Source organism: Pelophylax lessonae (genome assembly GCF_965119305.1).
Source record: "Pelophylax lessonae genome assembly, chromosome: 7".
NCBI classification, from domain to species: Eukaryota; Metazoa; Chordata; class Amphibia; order Anura; family Ranidae; genus Pelophylax; species Pelophylax lessonae.
In genome coordinates this window covers 191,739,832-191,763,911 of record NC_138774.1, presented here as the reverse complement: position 1 = coordinate 191,763,911, position 24,080 = coordinate 191,739,832, and the positions used below count along the sequence as shown (strand labels likewise).

The window sequence follows — 24,080 nt, the reverse complement described above, 5'->3', positions numbered from 1 at the left end:
GTGGATTTATATCCTCTGTAGCTCTAAAGAAATCTATTTTAATGAAATGTTTTATGCCCAGAGTTGAGCTTTAAAGTGTTATTTTAAAGGCGTGTTATTAAAAAAAAAAAAAAAAAAAAAAAAAAAAAAGTGTCATTCTCACCTGCTCTGTGAAGTGTTTTTTCAAAGAGCAGCCCAGATCCTCCTCTTCTCCGGTCCCCTGCCAAACTTCTGCCAAGTCCCACTAAAGCAAGCAGCTTTCTGTGGGGGCACCCAAGCAGGTTAGCTCTCGAGCCCCTGCTCTGCTTGTATATTTACATATAAAGCCACAGCTCGGTCCTGCCCCCTCTCTCTCCTCATTGGCTCACTGGCTGTAATTGACCGCAGCGGGAACCAATGAGGAGTAAGTTCCCAGAGAGCCAAATCTATCGTGCACATCGCTGGATTGTAATGGGTAAAAAACCCTTAGCCTTAAGAACCACTTTAAGGCTCCTTTCACACACGCCGTCCGTTGGACAGAGTCCGTTTTTTCTCAGCGGGGGATCGAGCCGCCGATCCCCCGCTGAGCAGCAGGAGGACAGCTGTGTCTCCGCGCTGCGTGCGGAGACACAGCTGACAGTTCCCCATGCATCTCTATGGGGGAAATCGGATGTCAACGGACCGTCAGTCCGTTCTCACCCGATCCGATCCGCTGGACGGATGGAAAATAGGGTTTCCATCCGTCCAGATTTGACGGATCGGGTCGGATGTCAGCGGACATGTCTCCGCTGACATCCGATGCCCCATAGGAATGCATGGGGGGACAGTTCAGATCCGCCAAAAAAACAGACAGGTGGATCTGAACGGTCCGCCTGTGTGAAAGGGGCCTAATTCCATGTTGATGCCAGTATTCGGGGATGTGCTTAGTTTAGTTTGTCATTTGTAATGACAGACTCCTCTGAGTTTAATTCAAAATAACAAGAAGAAAATCCCTACCTTGGTTTTTATCAAATTGTTCTTTGCAGAGCTCACATACAAGGGACTTTTCAGAATTGTAGCATAGGGGAGACTGAGCTGCATGTACATTTTATAGGATAGCCCAGCAAACCAAAACGTATCTCTTTCTTGGTAATGCATTGCGGTACTTGAAGACTTCTGTTGTGGTAGACGTTGGGGAGTAAAAAGGTGCAGCCAGTTTTCTGTGAAACGCTGGAGATGTTGGTGTAGTCACTAGGATCCCAGATGGAATGAATGGTGGGTGTGTTCAGGGGTGGGACATCTGTCAGTTTATTAGGAGAGGGGGGAGATGGGGAGAGTGTGTATGGAAATAAAGCACTTGAAGGAAGTGGAAATAAAGACATTAAGGCATACATTTGGTAGTGATTTTTATTTGGTTGGTTATGTATAGTAATAATAAGTCATGTTATATGTAATTGTTCAGGTACTTAGAGGCCATCATGGGGACTGTACAATGAAAATGTTGGTGTCTGGTGTGAACAGGGTAATCTTAGTGTCACCATCTAAATGTAGAATTTCTTTATGGTGGTATTTCATAGAAATAATATAATCAAAATATATGTAAAGTTAATTGTTAGAAAAGATGAAACATGACAGCATTACATTGTGCTGACTGATATCTTAATGTTCTGGCATCAAGAAGTTTACAGAGCTTCTTTTAATGAGACCCTAATGTACTTATAGAAAGTAATGGAATAGTATTTTAAGGACATTGGGTTATTTGGGTTGATTTTAGGACTTCCAATGAAACAAACAGATGCTGGAATCCTCAAGAAATGTATTTAATTTGCAGTTGTGAGTGTGGATTTCCTTTTGTATGTATTGTGTAAAAATCTCAAATTAGGATTGACCGTGTCACTGCCGTAATGTAAAAAGGAACGCACAAGTGAAAGGTTTAGCTTGGTTGTGTTGTCAAGAAGCCGGAGATTAATCAGACTTCACACTAAGGTGGGGCCTGGAGGCTCGGCAAGGATGGAAGGCAGTAGGATGCGCTGTGCAAGTTGTAGGCCGTGGTGCTCGGCTGGGAATTGTCTGATTTGGCCCTGTCAGCAGCTGCCTTTGTGTTTTTTTGATGTCTGGAAAATCGGCTCTTGGCTCCCAAAACACACACATTACCTCACACTGCAAGCCTTCAACTACAATAGGCTGTTTTACAGAAAATAATTCTTGGGTATTTAAAAATGGGAAGAGATTTTTTGAAAGCATCTTCTATTCTTTTATGTGAAATCATCAGGCGTGTGGTGTTTTGCATCTCCTTTTGTTTTATGGGATCTCTGAACTGGGTACCCCAGTAACAAAGGATTTAGACTTCATGCTGATGATATTAGGCTTTCTAATTTTTGTGCAATTTAATGAATGAGTTAATTTATCACCAGTGCAGTCCGGAATGCCTTCTGGTACTGTATAAGTTAAATCATTGCTGAGCAGGCCTAGCAGCTCATGCTGTGGTATTGTGTGCCTAGTGTTACTGTTGGCTATTTAGAATATCCAAATTCATTACCAGGAAAACCCAAATTGTAGTTACTGTACCTGACTTTATGTAAGCAGTATTATAGATGTTAACAGTTTATCATTATCATTGTCCTTAATGGAGGGGGGATTTAAGAAAGAAATTCAAGTGTCTTATCTGGGCAAGATAAGAAAAAAGTTAATTGCAAAGTTTGCATCATCTCTTCACGTTGTTAGTATTGTTGCAGGAATGCACACATCACCATACATGTTACCGCAGTGGAGTGCACCCTGTACTACTTGTGATGAGTAGTGAGTGGCAGTGAAACGTGTAGCAACGCACTAACGTGACGTGCAGTGTCATATTGTTTCTGATTTCTGGACCACAGGTTTTTGAACCTGGTTTTCCTACTTGACCATGGTTCAAATCGCTGTTCCCCCTTTCCCCTCCCCCTACGTTGTCAGCACCTGACAGTATCATACCCTGTTCACTTCAGTGGGTTGCCCTATGAGCAACAAACGTGCTAAAGTAACTCCTGCATTATTTATTAATTTATTTTTTGCCAGTGAGCCTCGTACATTTTTGCAATGCGTGTTTTACTGTGACAAAATGCACGCCTGCTAGCCTTATTTGGGGTGTCATTAGGAAATAATGGCACCCAAAAGGCAATGCACGTTTCTGCGCATATTCCTAGAACTCCAAGATGGCAATGGAGCCCCAGGCCTTCATTATTTTTTGCTGGGCTCTCTATCCATCAGATCCTTTTTATTTTATTTTAAATCACAGAAAAAGAAACAATAGAACACGGAAGTAGAAAACAGGGGTAAGGCCAAACAGTGCCACACCCACATTCACACATCTTAGCAAGTCAGAATACAGAGGCACATGCTTGGTGAAGCCCCCCTAGTCACGTCCCCACCAGGCAGCAGGGGGTGGGGCTTAGCAGCAGCCAAGGTCCCAACGAGGAAAAGCAGGCAGCCTCCGGGCCGCCCCCCCACGGTATAGGTGGAGGACAATTGTAGCGCCGGCAGTCCGCCCAACAGAGGCATAGTAATGCATCTATCAACAAATGGTATAAACAACATGTGGAGAGAGAAAGGAAGGGAGAAGAGAAGGAGAAAAGAGGGAGCAGGAGAAAGAGGGGAAGGTAAGTATCGTAACTGTCAACATCCAGAGCTCTCTGACTGCCGCCCTGCACTATAACCACCTTCAGTGCCTCAGAAGCTCAGGGCATCCATACATCCTCTAATTAAGGGGCGGTGTGGGCCTCAGGGTCTTCACAACCCACCCAAGGATGGGTCGGCCAGCACGAGTAGGACCTGGTCTAGGCTCAAGGGCAGCAGGGCCGGGTCGCCCACATAGTCAAGCCATGGCCTCCACTTCCCATCATTACGCTCCCACACACCCCTACATTTGGCAATCCATTATTTCGCATCCCTTATCCCATCCACCACACGCCTCCACTCCAGCCCGCCTGGGACCCGTGGACGCTTCCAGTAAATTGGGATCAACCTCCTTGCAGCACTGAGGAGATGAGGCAGTACGCTTCGCCTATAATGGCTGAGCGACATGCAGGGAACGTGCAGCAAGAAGTGGAGGGGGGGCTGAATGAGAGTCCACATCCAAAATGGATTTAATCTGGTCTCTGACATCTCGCCAGAAAGGGGGAATAACTGGGCATTCCCACCACAGATGTAGCAGGGTACCGAGTCCCCCACAGTCTCTCCAACAAGCATCAAAGGTGGAAGGGTAAATGCGCGCCAGGTCTGCAGGCACCCGGTACCAACTCGTCAGTAATTTATAATTCGTCTCCTGCATTTTAGAGTTGACCAAGCTTGAGTGGGTAAGTTGATATAAGTGGGCCAGTTGAGTGTCAGAAAGCTCTAGCCCCAGGTCTCTTTCTCATACCCGAACATAGGCGGGTTTAGAGACGGATGACGCCTCACGCAGCAGCTGATATAGTTCTGATACCATGTGGGGAATGGGGGCGTCCTGTATAAACAAGAGTTCGAAAGGCTTGAGTGAGGCAGGCGGACGAATAGAGGAGCCATGAACCAGAAAGTGATGTAGTTGTCTATATTTCCAAAAGTTCATGGGAGAACCGCCATGGCGGTCCCTCAGGGTCTCATAAGGCGGTAGCCTGCCCCCCTCAAGCAGCTTGCCACAACTAGCATTCCCATCATCCACCCAAAGACCAAGAAAGGCCATCTGTTATCCCAGGGGGAACCAAAGGTAACCCCCTAGTGGTGCCAGCGGAGAAACGGGGCGCCAGGCGTAAAAGCCGGTTCACCCGATCCCACACTGCAAGTGCATTGATCGTGAAGGGAGAAGCATACACTGACAGCCCCATGCATTCCGGGGACAGCTACGGGGCGTAGGACAGATTTCTGCCTGCCATGTACTTCTCCATCGAGACCCAGAGCTTGGAATGGGTGTGGAAGCGCCAGTTCAAAATCCGTTGGAGGACAATCACCCTATAGTACCAAATAAATATATATATATATATATATATATATATATATATATATATATATATATATATATATATATATATATATATTATAAAATGAGAGAGAGTGCTGCGCAAGTGTAAACTAAAAAGTTTTGAAACTCCTATATGGTGAAGGAGAACAGGTATGCTTAAATATACCAATTAAGTGAATAAATGTGTGAGATACCCACCTGAAAGGGGGGTCATGGGAGTGGAGGTGATACATTGCACCCTAAGGCTCCTTTCATACATACGTTCCGTTTGTCCATTTTTCATCTATCCGCTGACGGATGAAAAAACGGACATCCGTTTTCATCCGCTTACGTCAATGTCCCTTTTTTTGGAACGGATGAAAGCCCTATTTTTCATCCGTCAGAAAAATGAATCGGACGAAAAAACGGATGTAAACAAACGGTTCGTTTTTCATCCTTTTTTTCATTGGTAGTGGATGTAAAAAAAAGCGGATGTAAAAATGGATGAAAAAAACGGATGAAAAACTGATATATTTTAACGTGATTGAACTGATGAACTGAACGGACTGTATGTGTGAAAGGGGCCTAAATCTGTGGGAGATTCAAGCACTGGTGATCGGGAATTGTCCCTGCCCAGCACCTGCCACGATTATATTTAAAGCGGAGTTCCAGCCTTTTCTGTGTGTGTTAAGTCAGCAGCTACAAAAAGTATAGCTGCTGACTTTGAATAAACACACACTCACCTGTCCCACGGTCCAGCAATGCGGCCGCCCGAAGCCTCGATCCTCTCCCTCTGATCTCAGCGGCGCCGGCATCACTGGTGTGGGCACCCGGCTGTGACAGCTTGTGGCTTCACAGCCGGGTACGCACTGCGCTTGCGCGAGTTGCGCTGCACGTCTTGATTCCCCGGCAATCTTCTGGGACCTCTGACATGTCCCAGAAGATTGCAGGGAAGGAGGGGGAGAGGAGAACTTCCGCTCAGGGTGCCACGGCGCTCCGAACGAAAGTGGGAGCGGGTACCTGTCAAAACTAGGTACCCGCGCCCCCCCAAAAAATGACATGCCAAATGTGGCATGTCAGGGGGTTAGGACTACCTAAATCGGAAGTTCCAATTTTGCGTGGAACTCCGCTTTAATTTCACCACGGACATTTACATTCCAATACTTAATAAATTTTGAAGGACTTCATTTTTGTGTTATCTTAGTAGTAATAGATTATCATTTTGTTACACCATATGTTGAATAGTTTGGGGAATATCGCTGTGGATTAAGGACACTGGTTTCACTTTATATGCACAAGGATTGGATTACACATTTGTAGTTTTTGTTTGATTTTGTTAAAATTTCACAGGTATTTTATTTGTATATTTATTCACACAGGGTCATAATTTTATATGATCACATTTAGTTGAATTTGTATTCACATCACATCTGAACATAATTATTCACTTAATTGGTATTAAGCATACCTGTTCTCCTTCACCATACAGGAGCTTCAAAACTTTTTAGTTTACACTCGCGCAGCACTCTCTCTGTATATTCAATATCAGTCATACACTCACCTTAAAGTGGAAGTAAACCCCACTATCGTTTTCAGCCAAGGAAGCTGCCATCTTAGCCTCTATTTAATTTGCAACTGCCATGATGCTGCACATGTGATTAGTTATGACACCAGCCATTGGATGGTCTGACAGTTTGGTTGAGAACACAACCAAAGTGACAGATAGCATTTCCGGCATGCCGGGAATGTTAACTGTTTTTTGAAAATATCAAATTGATGGGTTTAATTCCACTTTAAAGCGGAGTTCCAGCCTAAACACACACTCACCTGTCCAAAGGTTCAGCGATGCGGCGGCCCAAAGCCTCGCTCTTCTCCCTCTCTGTCTGCGGCGCCGGCATCACTGGTGTGGGCACCCGTCTGTGACAGTTGTCGGCTTCACAGCCGGGTACGCACTGCGCATGCGCGAGTTGCACTACGCGTCGTGATTGGCCGGCAATCTTCTGGGACCTCTGACGTCCCAGAAGATTGCAGGGAGGGAGGGGGAGAGGAGAACTTTCGCTCAGGGCGATCCGAGCGGAAGTGGGAGCGGGTACCTGTCAAAACTAGGTCCCCGTGCCCCCCCCTCCCCAAAAAAATGACATGCCAAATGTGGCATGTCAGGGGGTTAGAACTGCCTAAAGCGGAAGTTCCACTTTTGGGTGGAACTCGGCTTTAAGGGGAGTGATTGGTGCCAGCGGCATACAAATTAACCCATATTAGCTCACAGAATATCGCACTATTTTCGCCCTATAGTACTGCCATCAGATCTTTTTGTTTATTGTGCATGTAGCCATATTTTGAGCTCTAACAATGTTCCCATTCCTTGAATTCATTCAGTGAAAGAATCAAGGGAAAAGGAGTCTGATGTAGTCAGTTTACAGAGAAAGCTGTGCCCACTACTCAATCTCCAGAGGACCAACAAAGTTGTTCGGTTAACATGAGAGTGATAAAGCTAATCTTAGAGGGCCCTTTGATATGCTCAGTATGTGTTGCCTTACTTCTACTTTAGGCTTATAGCCATCATAACCAGGCCTAGCACCCAGTTTATTTCATTGTCTACACCTGCTGTTTGCAAATAGTACAACAGATTTGATTGATGCTTATGATAAAGGAGCAGCATAGACCGGTGGTCTCCAACTGCTGTCCTGGGGCCATATGTGGCCCTTTGCTTTACTCTGCCTTGGGAGACTATTCCTTCCCCTGATACAAGGCACAATTCCTTCTACACCAACATGGGGCATAATTCCTGTCACTGATACCATCAATGGATTACTAGTCTTTCCACTGATGCCAGTACACTATTCCTCCTTCTTCCTCTAATACCAACGATGGGGCACTATTCTTTCCAGTAACATCAATGATGGGGCATTCTTTACCCCCATTGACGCCAAGGCATTTTCTTCTACTCCTGGCCACAGTCTGGTTCCCTCAAAGTCTGAAGGACCATAAACTGGCCCTTTATTCAGAATGTTTGTAGACCCCTGGCATAGACGGAGCAAAATAATTCTGTAGCAGTGATCCTAGAATCATTCTGCAAATCAAACGTTTCAGAAGAGCTTTGATAGAAAAATTATGGGTAAAGCTTGTGCTCACAATTAGCAAGTTTTGTTTCTAAAACTTTGCTGCTTGTAAATGGCAGGTGTATGTTTTTCTTGTCTCTTCAAAATAGTGGGCACGTACCTGCCCAGATTGCCTGACTTTGTTAGAATTAGCCATCGCATGACTTTGCAAGTAAAGCCCCGTACACACGATCAGATTATCGAACAATCTGACGTCCGTTTTTTGTGGCATGCTAGTCTGATGTGGAAAGTGAAGAGGTTATTTTCATACAAATTTTCCCGTACGACAGAATTCTTCTTCAGATGTGTGTTGGATTGTTTTGTATGTGTTCTTTAGTCTGAGCATGCCTAGTCTTGCTCTTAAGATTTTTTTCCGTCAAACTGTACTAATGAGAAGAAAATCGGACGTTGTGTTGACGGCCGATAAAAATTTTATAGCCTGCACATCAGGAATTTTTTGGCCGAAGAGTCGGCTGTCGAAAGCATCATACTAACAATCCAAGAATTGGCAAATCGATCGTCGGACGAAATTTCCCTTCAGATTTTCTTATCCTGCGTACGGGCCTTTAAATTAGAATTATGGATCTACTTATGATGCCGGCATCTGGCCTGCATGGTGCTAAAGGTTGTAATTCTGCAAAACAAAAACCTGTGGCTTTGTGTAAAAGGCAGACTCGATCCACCCACTAGTTTTAACAAATTTGGGACATTTTTAGGCACCTCTAAAGAATCCAGATGGCATACCAAAGTGCCGTTGAAACCCTGGTTGAAAAAGGCTTGCATACTGCAAAGCAAGAAATTCATGTTGCCTCTTGATGGGCGTTGCCCAGTTCTAAATGTGGCACCTCTCCTGGAGAAAGGAGTTATTGTACATTTCCCCCTCAAATTTTTTGGACAATTTGTAATAATTTGTAGGCATTTTGCCAAGGCACCCCAGTGTGCCACAGCACCCATAAAGAACCCAGAAGACACCCCAGTTGAAAAAGGCTGCCCTACAAATAAATGGAATTCCTTGAAGACCCCCAGGTCACCAGATTTGGTGTCCCCATTGAAAGATTTCCCCTCTTTTCTGCGGACAACCCAAAATGTGGCAATTTCTTTTACTGTTACTTTTGGTGATAATGATAAACAGGACAAATAGGGAGGGTGAATCTTCTTAATGGGGGAACACGGCAGTAAAAACTGACAGGTGTTCAAACCCCTCTCCACTCTATCCAAAACTAAAAAAAAAAAAGTTTTGCCTTTTAGTTATACTTTTAAAATGTATTTATACCAAAAACCTGAAATTAGTGTATTGCAGCCTTCCAGCCCTCAGATGTAGTGGCTGCATATATAATTTTTTTTTTTTTTTTTTTTTCTGGGGGTGGTGGGGGGTTGCTTCTACCTTTTTCACCTGGATTCTGACAAATAACACACTTCTGTTCTCTTGGTGGCTTTGCTCACCCCTTCACTGTATGTATGGAGGGAGCTATGGTTTTCACCCAGGCTGGTCTTCAAAATGTCATCCTCTGTCCATTTCTGTTACATTTAGAAAGGCATTAGTAGTTTTCAGGAGAAAGATAACATTGTGTGCGCTTTCAGCTCACTGGAATGACAGGGATGCTGCATTTCTGGCAAGATCAACAGGTATTTCCTGTGTGTTCTTAGCCTTAAAAAAGAAACCTAATGCAACCATCACATGTAAGGATCGGTAAGCTGCAATATATTTTTTAGTATAGGCATCTTTAAAAGATATCAAACAAGCATATTCAGTACAGTTGTCTGTATTTTTGCACATTTCTCATTGTTTTGTCTGTTTTTAAATGCAAGTACAGAATAATAGATGCTGATCTGCCAGAAATCCAGGGAGTGTGTAAGTTCCAATTTGAGCTGATAACACAGTGCCTCTGATTTTCTGAAATCCGAATCAGCCCTGCCAATTTCACCTTTTGTGTAAACTACAGACACCCTCCCCCCCTTCCTCAATCATGTCATGGAGAGGAGAGGGGGAGTTGTTTTGTAGTCCTAACACGTTTCCTGTATTGTGAGAACAGCTCTTCTCCTCCTTAGATACCGGACACTCGGTACTGCTAGGTACAAATGAAGGACAATAAAGTGAATAAAAATGAATGCAGCCAGCACTTCTAGGGGACAGATGAGCTGTATTATTTTTCATTAATGTTCTTGGGCTTAGGTATGATTTGAAGAAGAACTATGCTTACTACAGGAAGTTCCACTCTTCTCCTCCTTATCCCCCACTTCCATTGGTGGTAACTTTTTTGTTTGTTTATTTTTCTGGGAGCGGACAGGATAGCAAGTTTTGGCAGGTACCCATTCCCACTTTGCTTGGAATGCCTAGGTGACACAAGCAGAAATTTGGCCCCTTCCTCACCACCCGCAACCTCTTAGGAGCAGTTACAGATTCCAGTAGGCTGCAGGACCATTCACGCTTGCACATGTGCAGTGGGGAGCTGGCTGTGAAGCCGCAGGGAGTCAAAGCAGGCCTCCCCCCTGTCAACATGGTAGTACCAGGGACCTGGAAATCGGCGGAAAACCGGCCCGGGCGAGGACATCGCTAAATTTGCAGGCTGCTAAGTAAATTGGTAATAGTCAGTAGCTACAGTATTTGTAGCTGCTGACTTTTATTGACTTATTTCTTACTGAATTTCCTCTTTAAAGCAGTATTGTACCATTTAATAGATCACAGCTTACAAATTCTTAGATGTGATTGCTGTATTTCCTTATTTAGGCTTTTCTATTTTCTTCTGTAGTTCGTCTGTTTTTTGCCAAAAAGCTCTCTTGTAGTTACAGGGATGAGACGGACCATTTGACACTGACAGGGGTGCTTAACATTATCAGTTTGTATTTGTGTAAAACCTTTACTCCAAAAGGAAAAAAAACAGCTGTAACTGATTATAAAGTATTAGCTGGAGTTCAGCTTCAAGTTGTTACTGTGTTTAAGGGCCCATTCACATCCTAACACAGTGGGATGCAGTCGGATGCATTTTTGACTGCACTCCAACTGCATCGACAGTCCGAAATCAAGGTAATCTTATGGGCATGGTTCACATTATTGCAGTGCAGTCAAAAAAAGTAGATCATACTACAAACTCATGCAAATGCACTGCAACGCATCACAATGCACATACAAGCCCAGGGAAGAAAAAGGAATGGACCTCACAGGACAAATGTAGATCATAAAATGTGCGGCAACTGCATGTTAAACGCACATCAAATGCATGTATATGTGCAAGGAAAAAAAAGGGCAGTAGATGTGCAGTTTCTAGCGCTGATTGGCCCTAAATAAGCTACTATTTCTTGCACTCCCCTAGACCCCTAGACAGACAATGCTGCTGTCTAAATCTAAAAATCAAAATGTGATGCGCCAGATGTGCACAAAATAGATAAGTGGTCTATTGTTTTTGATTGTGAGGTGATTAGTGTATGCTGCCGGATTTATTTATTCACGCACATTGATTTGTTGGATATTGATTTATTGTATTTGATGCACATTTATATGCACATTGATTTATCACTTGGTTTTGCGCTGATAGTTTTTTCACTGCTGTCTAAATCTGCCCCCTATGCTCCTTCATCCAGAGTGGTGTCTGTATAATACAGGAGGTGTGTTATTGGCCAGATCACCAGGTGAAAACAGGGGAAAAAAGCCTAAAGAAGAAAACTAACACAACCACCACATCTAATGATCGATTTAAGCTGGAAAATATGTTTTTGGATTTGGGTTTAGTACAGCTTTTAGCTCTCCTAAAAATTCTGGTCCACCAATGTACCGCAAGAACTGCAAATTCATTCCCTGTCGTGGTCAGTACAACTTCAGTAATCTGTGTGTTTTTTGTTTTGTAGATGGTGGATATTGGTGGCTCTGCCTCTGGAGAAAGCACCAGAAGGAAAATGGATTCCTTTGTGGACACTACAGTGGAGGTTGTACCGCTTGATATGTATGACTCCTTCAGGGCTAAAATTGCTGCTAATTTACAATGGATTTTTGCGAAGGCTTATGGAGTTGGTAAGATTTGTTTTTTTTGTTTTTAATAAGCCATATGTCTGTTGTCCTTGTTTTAGACTGTTCCTATGTCTTTACAGCTGAATTATTGTATAATCTTATACTTCATGCTTTTTCCTGAAAATTGCAAGTGGTAACGTGTGTGTGTGTGTGTGTGTGTGTGTGTGTGTGTGTGTGTGTGTGTGAGTGTGTGTGAGTGTGAAGAAAGTCTTATCTGCATGGAACATAGCAACAAGTCAAATCCTTCTTTTATTTTCCACTGCAATATGAATTAATCTGGCTGATCTCTGAAGGCAGCGATATCGGCAGTATAAAGGCTCGTACACACTATGAAAATCGGGCAAACATTTTTGTCCAAAGAACGAACTTAAGATTTTCTTATGGTTTGTACACAACTTTCGACAGCTGAATCTGACCTTGTGATCGAAAATTTCCAAAGGTATAAAGTCCAAGATTTTTCTCTTATGGGAACAGAACGAACAATTTTTGTTTTATGTGTACTATTTTCATACGAGAAAAAGCAGAAATGAAAGACTGCGCATGTTCAGAAATCATAAACAACAAACACAAAGCCTTTGTTGCATGAGAATTTTCGTACATTATTTCCTTCCTCTGTGCAGACTTGCTATGAAACGAGAGAGATCGGACAATCATTTGCCTGAATTTCTTATAGTTTGTACCCCACTTTAGGCTTAGTGTATATTGGGTCTCCCTGGTTTCTGATAATGCACTTGGAACTAATGTGCACAACATATTAAATTGTCAGAGGGGCCTTTTTGTGCTTTTATAGAATGCTGGTATCCGTATTCATTGACACTTTTCCTGGATAGTATTTTTTTATTTAGTGTTGTCAGACACCTATTAGAATAGTTCCTTTCTTCATTATGGGGAGCTTAAAGAACTCTAGGCATTGTATATATTTACATACTTTCATTAGTCCAGCTTGGACCAATGTAACATATATATATATATATATATATATATATATATATATATATATATATATATATATATATAGTGGGTACGGAAAGTATTCAGACCCCCTTAAATTTTTCACTCTTTGTTATATTGCAGCCATTTGCTAAAATCATTTAAGTTCATTCTTCTTCCTCATTAATGTACACATAGCACCCCATACTGACAGAAAAACACAGAATTGTTGACATTGTTGCAGATTTATTAAAAAAGAAAAACTGAAATATCACATGGTCCTAAGTATTCAGACCCTTTGCTCAGTATTTAGTAGAAGCCCCCTTTTGATCTAATACAGCCAGGAGTCTTTTTGGGAAAGATGCAACAAGTCTTTCACACCTGGATTTGGGGATCCTCTGCCATTCCTCCTTGCAGATCCTCTCCAGTTCTGTCAGGTTGGATGGTAAACGTTGGTGGACAGCCATTTTTAGGTCTCTCCAGAGATGCTCAATTGGGTTTAAGTCAGGGCTCTGGCTGGGCCATTCAAGAACAGTCGCGGAGTTGTTGTGAAGCCACTCCTTCGTTATTTTAGCTGTGTGCTTAGGGTCATTGTCTTGTTGGAAGGTAAACCTTTGGCCCAGTCTGAGGTCCAGAGCACTCTGGAGAAGGTTTTTGTCCAGGATATCCCTGTACTTGGCCGCATTCATCTTTCCCTCGATTGCAACCAGTCGTCCTGTCCCTGCAGCTGAAAAACACCCCCACAGCATGATGCTGCCAACACCATGCTTCACTGTTGGGACTGTATTGGACAGGTGATGAGCAGTGCCTGGTTTTCTCCACACATACCGCTTAGAATTAAGGCCAAAAAAATCTATTTTGGTCTCATCAGACCAGAGAATCTTATTTCTCACCATCTTGGAGTCATTCAGGTGTTTTTTTAGCAAACTCCATGCGGGCTTTCATGTGTCTTACACTGAGGAGAGGCTTCCGTCGGGCCACTCTGCTATAAAGCCCCGACTGGTGGAGGGCTGCAGTGATGGTTGACTTTCTACAACTTTCTCCCATCTCCTGACTGCATCTCTGGAGCTCAGCCACAGTGATCTTTGGGTTCTTCTTTACCTCTCTCACCAAGGCTCTTCTCCCCCGATAGCTCAGTTTGGCCGGACGGCCAGCTCTAGGAAGGGTTCTGGTCGTCCCAAACGTCTTCCATTTGAGGATTATGGAGGCCACTGTGCTCTTAGGAACCTTAAGTGCAGCAGAAATCTTTTTGTAACCTTGGCCAGATCTGTGCCTTGCCACAATTCTGTCTCTGAGCTCTTCAGGCAGTTCCTTTGACCTCATGATTCTCATTTGCTCTGACATGCATTGTGATCTGGAAGGTCTTATATAGACAGGTGTGTGGCTTTCCTAATCAAGTCCAATCAGTATAATCAAACACAGCTGGACTCAAATGAAGGTGTAGAACCATCTCAAGGATGATCAGAAGAAATGGAAAGCACCTGAGTTAAATATGAGTGTCACAGCAAAGGGTCTGAATACTTAGGACCATGTGATATTTAAGTTTTTCTTTTTTAATAAATCTGCAACAATGTCAACAATTCTGTGTTTTTCTGTCAGTATGGGGTGCTATGTGTACATTCATGAGGAAGAAGAATGAACTTAAATGATTTTAGCAAATGGCTGCAATTGAGTGAAAAATTTAATTTAATTTCCGTACCCACTGTGTATGTATGTATGTGTGTGTGTGTGTGTGTGTGTGTGTGTGTGTGTGTATGTATGTATGTGTGTGTGTATATATATATATATATATATATATATATATATATATATATATATATATATATAGTGGGAGATTAGCTCACAGGGATCATCTTTTCCAGGAAAGTAAGGCCAGCATGCAGGTAATGTCTTTAAAGTCTGGTGGATTGCCAGCTTTATTTAGCAGAGGTTTGCAAATATGCAAAAACAACAAAACAGTAAAATAAATCCTTGCCGTCCAGCGCTAAACTAAACAACAGTTTTTCTCACTATACAGTGTGGGGCTGGTCCCCATCACCCACAAAAACACATGGTAAAGCAAACCTGTTCTTTTGAAAGTCCAAACAGAGCTTCTCTCTCAGATTCCCTTCTGAGTCTCAGGCCAGAGCATTCCTGTGCTCTCTTCCTGTTCATTTAAAGTCCACCTGAGCATGGACACAGGTAACCCACAATCTCTGGACCGGAACCTAGCCTGTCACAGAGGCTGGAAAAACTCGGGCCGGATTTCGGTTCAGTCTCTCACCACAGAAAGTATGCGAGGTGAAATATAGCGATTATCTACTACCTCACCTCGCATACCGTCACTATATATATATATATATATATATATATATATATATATATATATATATATATATATATATATATATATATATATATATATATATATAATATATACACACACACACACATATATAAATAGAGATAGAAACAGTGCCTTGCGAAAGTATTCGGCCCCCTTGAACTTTTCAAACTTTTGCCACATTTCAGGCTTCAAACATAAAGATATAAAACTGTAGTTTTTTGTGAAGAATCAACAACAAGTGGGACACAATCATGAAGTGGAACTAAATTTATTGGACATTTCAAACTTTTTTAACAAATAAAAAACTGACAAATTGGGCGTGCAAAATTATTCAGCCCCCTTAAGCTATTACAGCTGTAAGTCGCTTGGGGTATGTCTCTATCAGTTTTGCACATCGAGAGACTGAAATTTTTGACCATTCCTCCTTGCAAAACAGCTCGAGCTCAGTGAGGTTGGATGGAGAGCGTTTGTGAACAGCAGTTTTCAGTTCTTTCCACAGATTCTCGATTGGATTCAGGTCTGGACTTTGACTTGGCCATTCTAACACCTGGATATGTTTATTTGTGAACCATTCCATTGTAGATTTTGCTTTATGTTTTGGATCATTGTCTTGTTGGAATACAAATCTCCGTCCCAGTCTCAGGTCTTTTGCAGACTCCATCAGGTTTTCTTCCAGAATGGTCCTGTATTTGGCTCCATCCATCTCCTCATCAATTTTAACCATCTTCCCTGCTGAAGAAAAGCAGGCCCAAACCATGATGCTGCCACCACCATGTTTGACAGTGGGGATGGTGTGTTCAGGGTGATGAGCTGTGTTGCTTTTACACCAAACATAACATTTTGCATTGTTGCCAAAAAGTTTGATTTTGGTTTCATCTGACCAGAGCACCTTCTTCCACATGTTTGGTGTGTCTCCCAGGTGGCTTGTAGCAAACTTTAAACAACACTTTTTATGGCAAGAAATGGCTTTCTTCTTGCCACTCTTCCATAAAGGCCAGATTTGTGCAGTATACGACTGTTTGTTGTCCTATGGACTTCTCCACAACAGTATCTCGGACCTGCCTGGTGTGTTCCTTGTTCTTCATGATTCTCTCTGCGCTTTAAACGGACCTCTGAGACTATCACAGTGCAGGTGCATTTATACGGAGACTTGATTACACACAGGTGGATTCTATTTATCATTAGTCATTTAGGTCAACATTGGATCATTCAGAGATCCTCACTGAACTTCTGGAGAGAGTTTGCTGCACTGAAAGTAAAGGGGCTGAATAATTTTGCACGCCCAATTTTTCAGTTTTTTATTTAACAAAGTTTGAAATATCCAATAAATTTCATTCCACTTCATGATTGTGTCCCACTTGTTGCTTCTTCACAAAAAATTACAGTTTTATATCTTTGAAGCCTGAAATGTAGAAAAAGGTCGCAAAGTTCAAGGGGGCCGAATACTTTCGCAAGGCACTGTGTGTGTATATAGATAGAGATATATACAGAGATATGTGTGTGTGTGTATATATATATATATATATATATATATATATATATATATATATATATATATATGTGTGTGTGTAATATACACTGGGTACGGAAAGTATTCAGACCCCCTTAAATTGTTCACTCTTTGTTATATTGCAGCCATTTGCTAAAATCATTTAAGTTCATTCTTCTTCCTCATGAATGTACACATAGCACCCCATACTGACAGAAAAACACAGAATTGTTGACATTGTTGCAGATTTATTAAAAAAGAAAAACTGAAATATCACATGGTCCTAAGTATTCAGACCCTTTGCTGTGACACTCATATATTTAACTCAGGTGTTTTCCATTTCTTCTGATCATCCTTGAGATGGTTCTACACCTTCATTTGAGTCCAGCTGTGTTTGATTATACTGATTGGACTTGATTAGGAAAGCCACACACCTGTCTATATAAGACCTTCCAGATCACAATGCATGTCAGAGCAAATGAGAATCATGAGGTCAAAGGAACTGCCTGAAGAGCTCAGAGACAGAATTGTGGCAAGGCACAGATCTGGCCAAGGTTACAAAAAGATTTCTGCTGCAATTAAGGTTCCTAAGAGCACAGTGGCCTCCATAATCCTCAAATGGAAGACGTTTGGGACGACCAGAACCCTTCCTAGAGCTGGCCGTCCGGCCAAACTGAGCTATCGGGGGAGAAGAGCCTTGGTGAGAGAGGTAAAGAAGAACCCAAAGATCACTGTGGCTGAGCTCCAGAGATGCAGTCAGGAGATGGGAGAAAGTTGTAGAAAGTCAACCATCACTGCAGCCCTCCACCAGTCGGGGCTTTATGGCAGAGTGGCCCGACGGAAGCCTCTCCTCAGTGTAAGACACATGAAAGCCTGCATGGAGTTTGCTAAAAAAAAACACCTGAAGGACTCCAAGATGGTGAGAAATAAGATTCTCTGGTCTGATGAGACCAAAATAGAACTTTTTGGCCTTAATTCTAAGCGGTATGTGTGGAGAAAACCAGGCACTGCTCATCACCTGTCCAATACAGTCCCAACAGTGAAGCATGGTGTTGGCAGCATCATGCTGTGGGGGTGTTTTTCAGCTGCAGGGACAGGACGACTGGTTGCAATCGAGGGAAAGATGAATGCGGCCAAGTACAGGGATATCCTGGACAAAAACCTTCTCCAGAGTGCTCTGGACCTCAGACTGGGCCGAAGGTTTACCTTCCAACAAGACAATGACCCTAAGCACACAGCTAAAATAACGAAGGAGTGGCTTCACAACAACTCCGTGACTGTTCTTGAATGGCCCAGCCAGAGCCCTGACTTAAACCTAATTGAGCATCTCTGGAGAGACCTAAAAATGGCTGTCCATCAACGTTTACCATCCAACCTGACAGAACTGGAGAGGATCTGCAAGGAGGAATGGCAGAGGATCCCCAAATCCAGGTGTGAAAGACTTGTTGCATCTTTCCCAAAAAGACTCCTGGCTGTATTAGATCAAAAGGGGGCTTCTACTAAATACTGAGCAAAGGGTCTGAATACTTAGGACCATGTGATATTTCAGTTTTTCTTTTTTAATAAATCTGCAACAATGTCAACAATTCTGTGTTTTTCTGTCAGTATGGGGTGCTATGTGTACATTCATGAGGAAGAAGAATGAACTTAAATGATTTTAGCAAATGGCTGCAATATAACAAAGAGTGAAAAATTTAAGGGGGTCTGAATACTTTCCGTACCCACTGTATATATAGAGAGAGAGATCTCATACATTGGGGTAGGCAACCTTAAAGAGCATCGCATCGGTTATTACAGCAAATCTGACCGTCGGCTCTAAACAACGGTACCAGGGTGATCCCTCTAGTTGCAGGCATGACCCCGGTACAACCCCCTGAAGCCAAGGCCTCATATTGGCGTTCGTCGGCGTGAAAGGGTTAGTCTGCTGAAGCTAAGTATTACTTACAGATCTTGTACATCTCCCAGCCCATGATTGGGTAGAAGCCGAGAAGCGGCACAGTGATGAGCTCATCTGTCTGTCACTGCCTTCCCCCCTCTATCGGCATGCTGCTTGTTAGCGCATGCAGCATAGCTGTTTGGCTGCTTCTCAGCCTTAGTGCTACTTGTCGAGAAAATAATGCCCATGATAACTCACTAACCAGGGCAACTTCATGCTCTGTGGAGAAGGAATGAGTAGAGAGCTTCCTTTGGGGAGATAAAAACAGGGCTATAAAACGGTTATTACTGCCAGCAATGCCGCTGGCTTTTACTAGAGGATGACTCACCCCTATTTAGCTGGATGAACATACACACAGACAGATTCAAATTTTAAATGCTGTCTGGTGCACTCGAAGGGTTGTGGAGCGGACAAGTGATATTTCCAAACACTTCTGAGATTCTTCAAGCTATACTGTGAGCTGGAATCATTGTGCGACCACTTATACCACTGCGGACACACAACAGAGAATTTAGGGTAGCTAACCACCACCTGTAGTTTGTCAGCTGACTGGCCTGCTAGGCAACTATACTAATGATGCACTGAAATTACGGCTGCCGAAAATAGGGTTTTCACTGTTGTGCCTTTAGAAAAAAAGGTGCCGATAATGGAGATCGAAAATGGCCACGATTTTCCTGTGATTTTACCGTGCTTATGGGGTGGTGTGTTTTTTTTTGTTTTTTTTTTAAATGTATGTTCATTAAAATTCATGATCATAACCCCTTGGAGCTGGTTCATGCCAGCCCTTTAATGGTTTAGAACAGGGCTCAAAATTTCAAGCCATGAGCTACTAGCCAGGCCTTAAGAGTTACTCGCCACTTGTTGCCCCACCCAAACCCCACCCTGCTCCGCCCCTAAACACGCCCTCTACATTGCAGAGCGCCCACAGCATGTCCCCTTACATTGCAGAGCGCCCACAGCATGTCCCCTTACATTGCAGAGCGCCCACAGCATGTCCCCTTACATTGCAGAGCGCCCACAGCATGTCCCCTTACATTGCAGAGCGCCCACAGCATGTCCCCTTACATTGCAGAGCGCCCATAGCATGTCCCCTTAAATTGCAGAGCGCCCATAGCATGTCCCCTTAAATTGCAGAGCGCCCACAGCATGACCCCTTTCATTGCAGAGCGCCCACAGCATGTCCCCTTTCATTGTACAGTGCCCACAGCATGTCCCCTTTCATTGTACAGTGCCCACAGCATGTCCTCTTTCATTGCACAGTGCCCACAGCATGACCCCTTTCATTGCAGAGCGCCCACAGCATGACCCCTTTCATTGCAGAGCGCCCACAGCATGACCCCTTTCATTGCAGAGCGCCCACAGCATGTCCCCTTTCATTGCACAGTGCCCACAGCATGTCCCCTTTCATTGCACAGTGCCCACAGCATGTCCCCTTTCATTGCACAGTGCCCACAGCATGACCCCTTTCATTGCACAGTGCCCACAGCATGTCCCCTTTCATTGCACAGTGCCCACAGCATGTCCCCTTTCATTGCACAGTGCCCACAGCATGTCCCCTTTCATTGTACAGTGCCCACAACATGTCCCCTTTCATTGTACAGTGCCCACAGCATGTCCCCTTTCATTGTACAGTGCCCACAGCATGTCCCCTTTCATTGTACAGTGCCCACAGCATGTCCCCTTTCATTGTACAGTGCCCACAGCATGTCCCCTTTCATTGTACAGTGCCCACAGCATGTCCCCTTTCATTGTACAGTGCCCACAGCATGTCCCCTTTCATTGTACAGTGCCCACAGCATGTCCCCTTTCATTGTACAGTGCCCACAGCATGTCCCCTTTCATTGTACAGTGCCCACAGCATGTCTCCTTAATTGCAGAGCGCCCACAGCATGTCTCCTTAATTGCAGAGCGCCCACAGCATGTCCCCTTAATTGCAGAGCGATCACAGCGTGCACTTACCTGCAGCAGGCGGCTTCTCATCAATCCTGTGCGTCCTCCGTGTCTCCCGAGTCCTCCTCCTCCTCCTCGGCCAGTTACAATCGTTCGCCTTTTGGCCAATCAGGAAACACCTGCCTCCTGATTGGCCTGTAGGAGGATTAGGAGGAGGATCCCTGTGACAATAGCGAATACTCATTCGCTATTGTCACACAATGGGTGGGCTCAGGACGCAGTGCTCTGCTCCTAGAGCCCATCCTTTTCTAAAAAAGAAAGTAAAAGTAATCGCCGGCTGCTGTTAATGGCGGCGGCGGCATGCACAGCTCGCCAGCCTCAAAATTCCACTCGCAAAATGCTAGTAGGCGAGTGGAATTTTTGAGGGCTGGTTTAGAACATCGGGAGGCAGTGCGGGGCTTATGGTCATGTTACAGTTGTGATTGAGAGAGCGAGGGAGAATATTTTGGTTTCGGCTAAGTGCATCCTGAATTTATGGTTTCAGCACCAGAATTTTAATTTTGGTGTATCACTAAACTATACATTACATAAATCCCTGTCCGGCAGATCTAAAAGCTTCCACACGCTGATGCCAATCTGCATGCCGTGAGCAACCACACGGTTCAGTTTTATACAGATTGAGAGAAAATTTACAACGGAGCAATACAGGAACTATGGAAAAATGCACCAATCTTTCTAGGAGTATTATTAATTCTTCGCTTAGCACAAAAAAGGCTACTTATTAACCACTTGACCTCCAGAAGATTAAACCCCCCCCCCCCCCCCCTCATGACCAGGCCATTTTTTTGTGATATGGCATTGCTTTACATTAACTTAAGCGACGCCGTACGGACACAGCTTCCAATCTTTGACAGATGGGTTATGCTGCTCTTCCTAGGATTAGGACACTAGGCAGAAGAGGGTTAACAAATGTTAGAGGTTGTAAACCCAAAAAAAAAAAAAACCCTGTAAGACAAAGGCATAATGAGCTACGTACCTTAGAAAAAAGCCCCCGCAGAGCCGCCCGCTCAGTGGTGAGACGGCCGACATGTTCAGCCGTTCTGCTTCCTGGTTCGCATCCTCCGGCCATCTGAGTTCACGGCACAGGGCTCTGAAGGAATGGCACGGGTTGACGTTCCTTCAGAGTGCACGCGCTGATGACGTCATCAGCTGCATTAAAAGTAAACCTCTCCTAAATGGTGCAAGTTTAGGAGATATTTACAGTACCTATAGGTAAGCCTTATTAAAGGCTTACCTATAGGTACAAGTTTATAAGAGAGGGTTTACAACCTCCTTTAACAATGTGACCTTGTGAAATGTGCATTAAAGAGGTTGTAAACTCATACACACTTTTTTTTTTTTTCGACCTGAAAGAGAAACACATAATGAGCTAGTATGCATCGATGCATACTAGCTCATTATGCAATACTTACCTTAGAACGAGCCCCCGCCGTGCAGTCCGCTTACCTCTGACGGGCGACATGTCCAGTCGCCCGTCTTCCGGGATCGCGGCATCCGGCCATCTGATTGGCCGGAGCCGCGGTGACGTCACTCACGCGCGCGGGAGCCGATGGCCACGGCACGAGGCTCTGAAGGAACGGCACCAGCGGCCGTTCCTTCAGAGCGCATACGCCAGTGACGTCACTGGCTGCATGAAAGGTAAATATCTCCTAAACGGTACATGTTTAGGAGATATTTACAGTACCTATAGGTAAGCCTTATCATAGGCTTACCTATAGTTAAGTGTCAGAGGAGGGTTTACTTCCTCTTTAACAGGAAAAGAGGAACCTGACCCTTGATTGAATAGGCCTGCACCACCGTTTGCCTGATCCATCTGGAAATGGTCCCAGCAAATGCAGCCTGCCCCTTACAAGGACCATCCGTAAGAATAAACAAGGAATCTGATTTTTGAATAGGCTAAGTCGAATCAAGTACACCCTGATGCTTCGGACCACATCCAAAGAATGCAAAGCAACCTCTTTCGGGTGCTTTGGCTTAAGCATAATGAAGGCAACACAATGTCCTCATTCAAGTGGAAACCTGAAAAGACCTTCAAAAGGAACGATTTGCAGGGGCGGAGCACCACTTTGTCCCTGTGAACCACCAGGTAAGGTGACCAACAGGACAACGCAGCCAACTCTGAGACCCTGCGTGCTGAAGTGATGGCCACAAGAAAGCCACTTTCTGTGATAAGGTAAGTAGAGAAATTTCACGAATATTCTCAAACGGCGGCCTTTGAAGAACCGACAGTACCAGATTAAGATCCCACAGAGGCATAATGGACCACAGCGGCGGGGTCAAATGGTGAACCCCCTGCACGAAAGTGTGAACCAAGGAAATTGTAGCCAACGGTCTTTGGATGAAAATTGCCAAAGATTAAATCTGACCCTTAATGGTGCCCAGTGCCGAACGCTGATCTACACCTCTTTGGAGAAACTCCAGTAGATGTGATACCTAAAAATAACGGTAGGAAACCCCCCCTAGACTCACACCAAGTAATATACGATTTACAAACTCTATGGTAAATCTTTTGAGGAGTAGATTTCCTAGCTTTTTACAGAGTCGGTATTGCTGATTCTGACAACCCCCCCCAATCCTTCAATACCTGGCTTTCAATAGCCAGGCCTTTAAAGCCAGCGACCGTAAAGCAGGATGAAAGATCGGTCCTGGAGCCAGAAGATCTTCTCTGAGAGGAAGCCACAAAGGGGCATTGGCTACCACCAGCCTTACTAGCCCTGCGTACCAGGACCGAAGAGGCAAGTCTGGGGCTACCAGAATTACTGGAATCCCATCTGCCTTGATTCTGCGCAGAAGTCTTGGCAGAAGTTGTATTGGAGGAAAGGCGTAAATCAGACCATACCGGCCCCAAGGAGCCACCAGGGCGTCTGCCAGAGGATCCCGAGACCTCCCAAAAAATCTCGGAACCTTCCGGTTGAGACGAGAGGCCAACAGATCCACATCAGGGGTCCCCTACCGGAGACAGTTGTTGAAACACTTCCGGGTGAAGGGACCATTCGCACGGGCACAGTGCCTGATGACTGAGGAAGTCCGCCTGCCAATTTTCCAGCCCTGGAATGTGTACAGCAGAGAGCGCTGGAACAAAGCATTCTGCCCACCTTAGACTACCGGCCACTTCTTTTGGCTATTAAGGCACTTTTTGTGCCTCCTTGGTGATTGATATATGCCATGACGTTGTCCAATTTAATCTCTAACGGACACCCCTGCTGACAATTCGTCCACTCGGACAGGCAAAGCCTGATCGTGTGAATTTCATGGATGTTGATCGGCAGACTGGACTCCTCCCGGGACCTGAACCCTTGGGCTGATTCTGTGCCCAGGACCCCTCCCCCATCCAGACTGGCTGGCGTTCGTGGTAACCACTGTCGAACAGGGGAAGAAAGGATTTCCCTTGTCGAAGTGCGAGAGAGCGGCGCCACCAAAGCAGAGATCATCTCGCACCCCGACTCAAATGGATCAAATG

General features: G+C 44.2%; 1 protein-coding gene across 2 annotated transcripts in view; it reads left to right on the top strand.

Annotated features, from left to right (window-relative positions):
• The window catches only part of CAMSAP1 (calmodulin regulated spectrin associated protein 1), a 158,309-nt gene that overhangs the window by 5,380 nt on the left and 128,849 nt on the right, over positions 1 to 24,080 (top strand). For both annotated transcript variants that reach the window (XM_082262891.1, XM_082262890.1), the window contains exon 2: positions 11,830 to 11,992. In XM_082262891.1, coding sequence (XP_082119017.1) covers positions 11,830 to 11,992 — 163 coding nt within the window. The remainder of the gene's footprint in view (positions 1 to 11,829; positions 11,993 to 24,080) is intronic.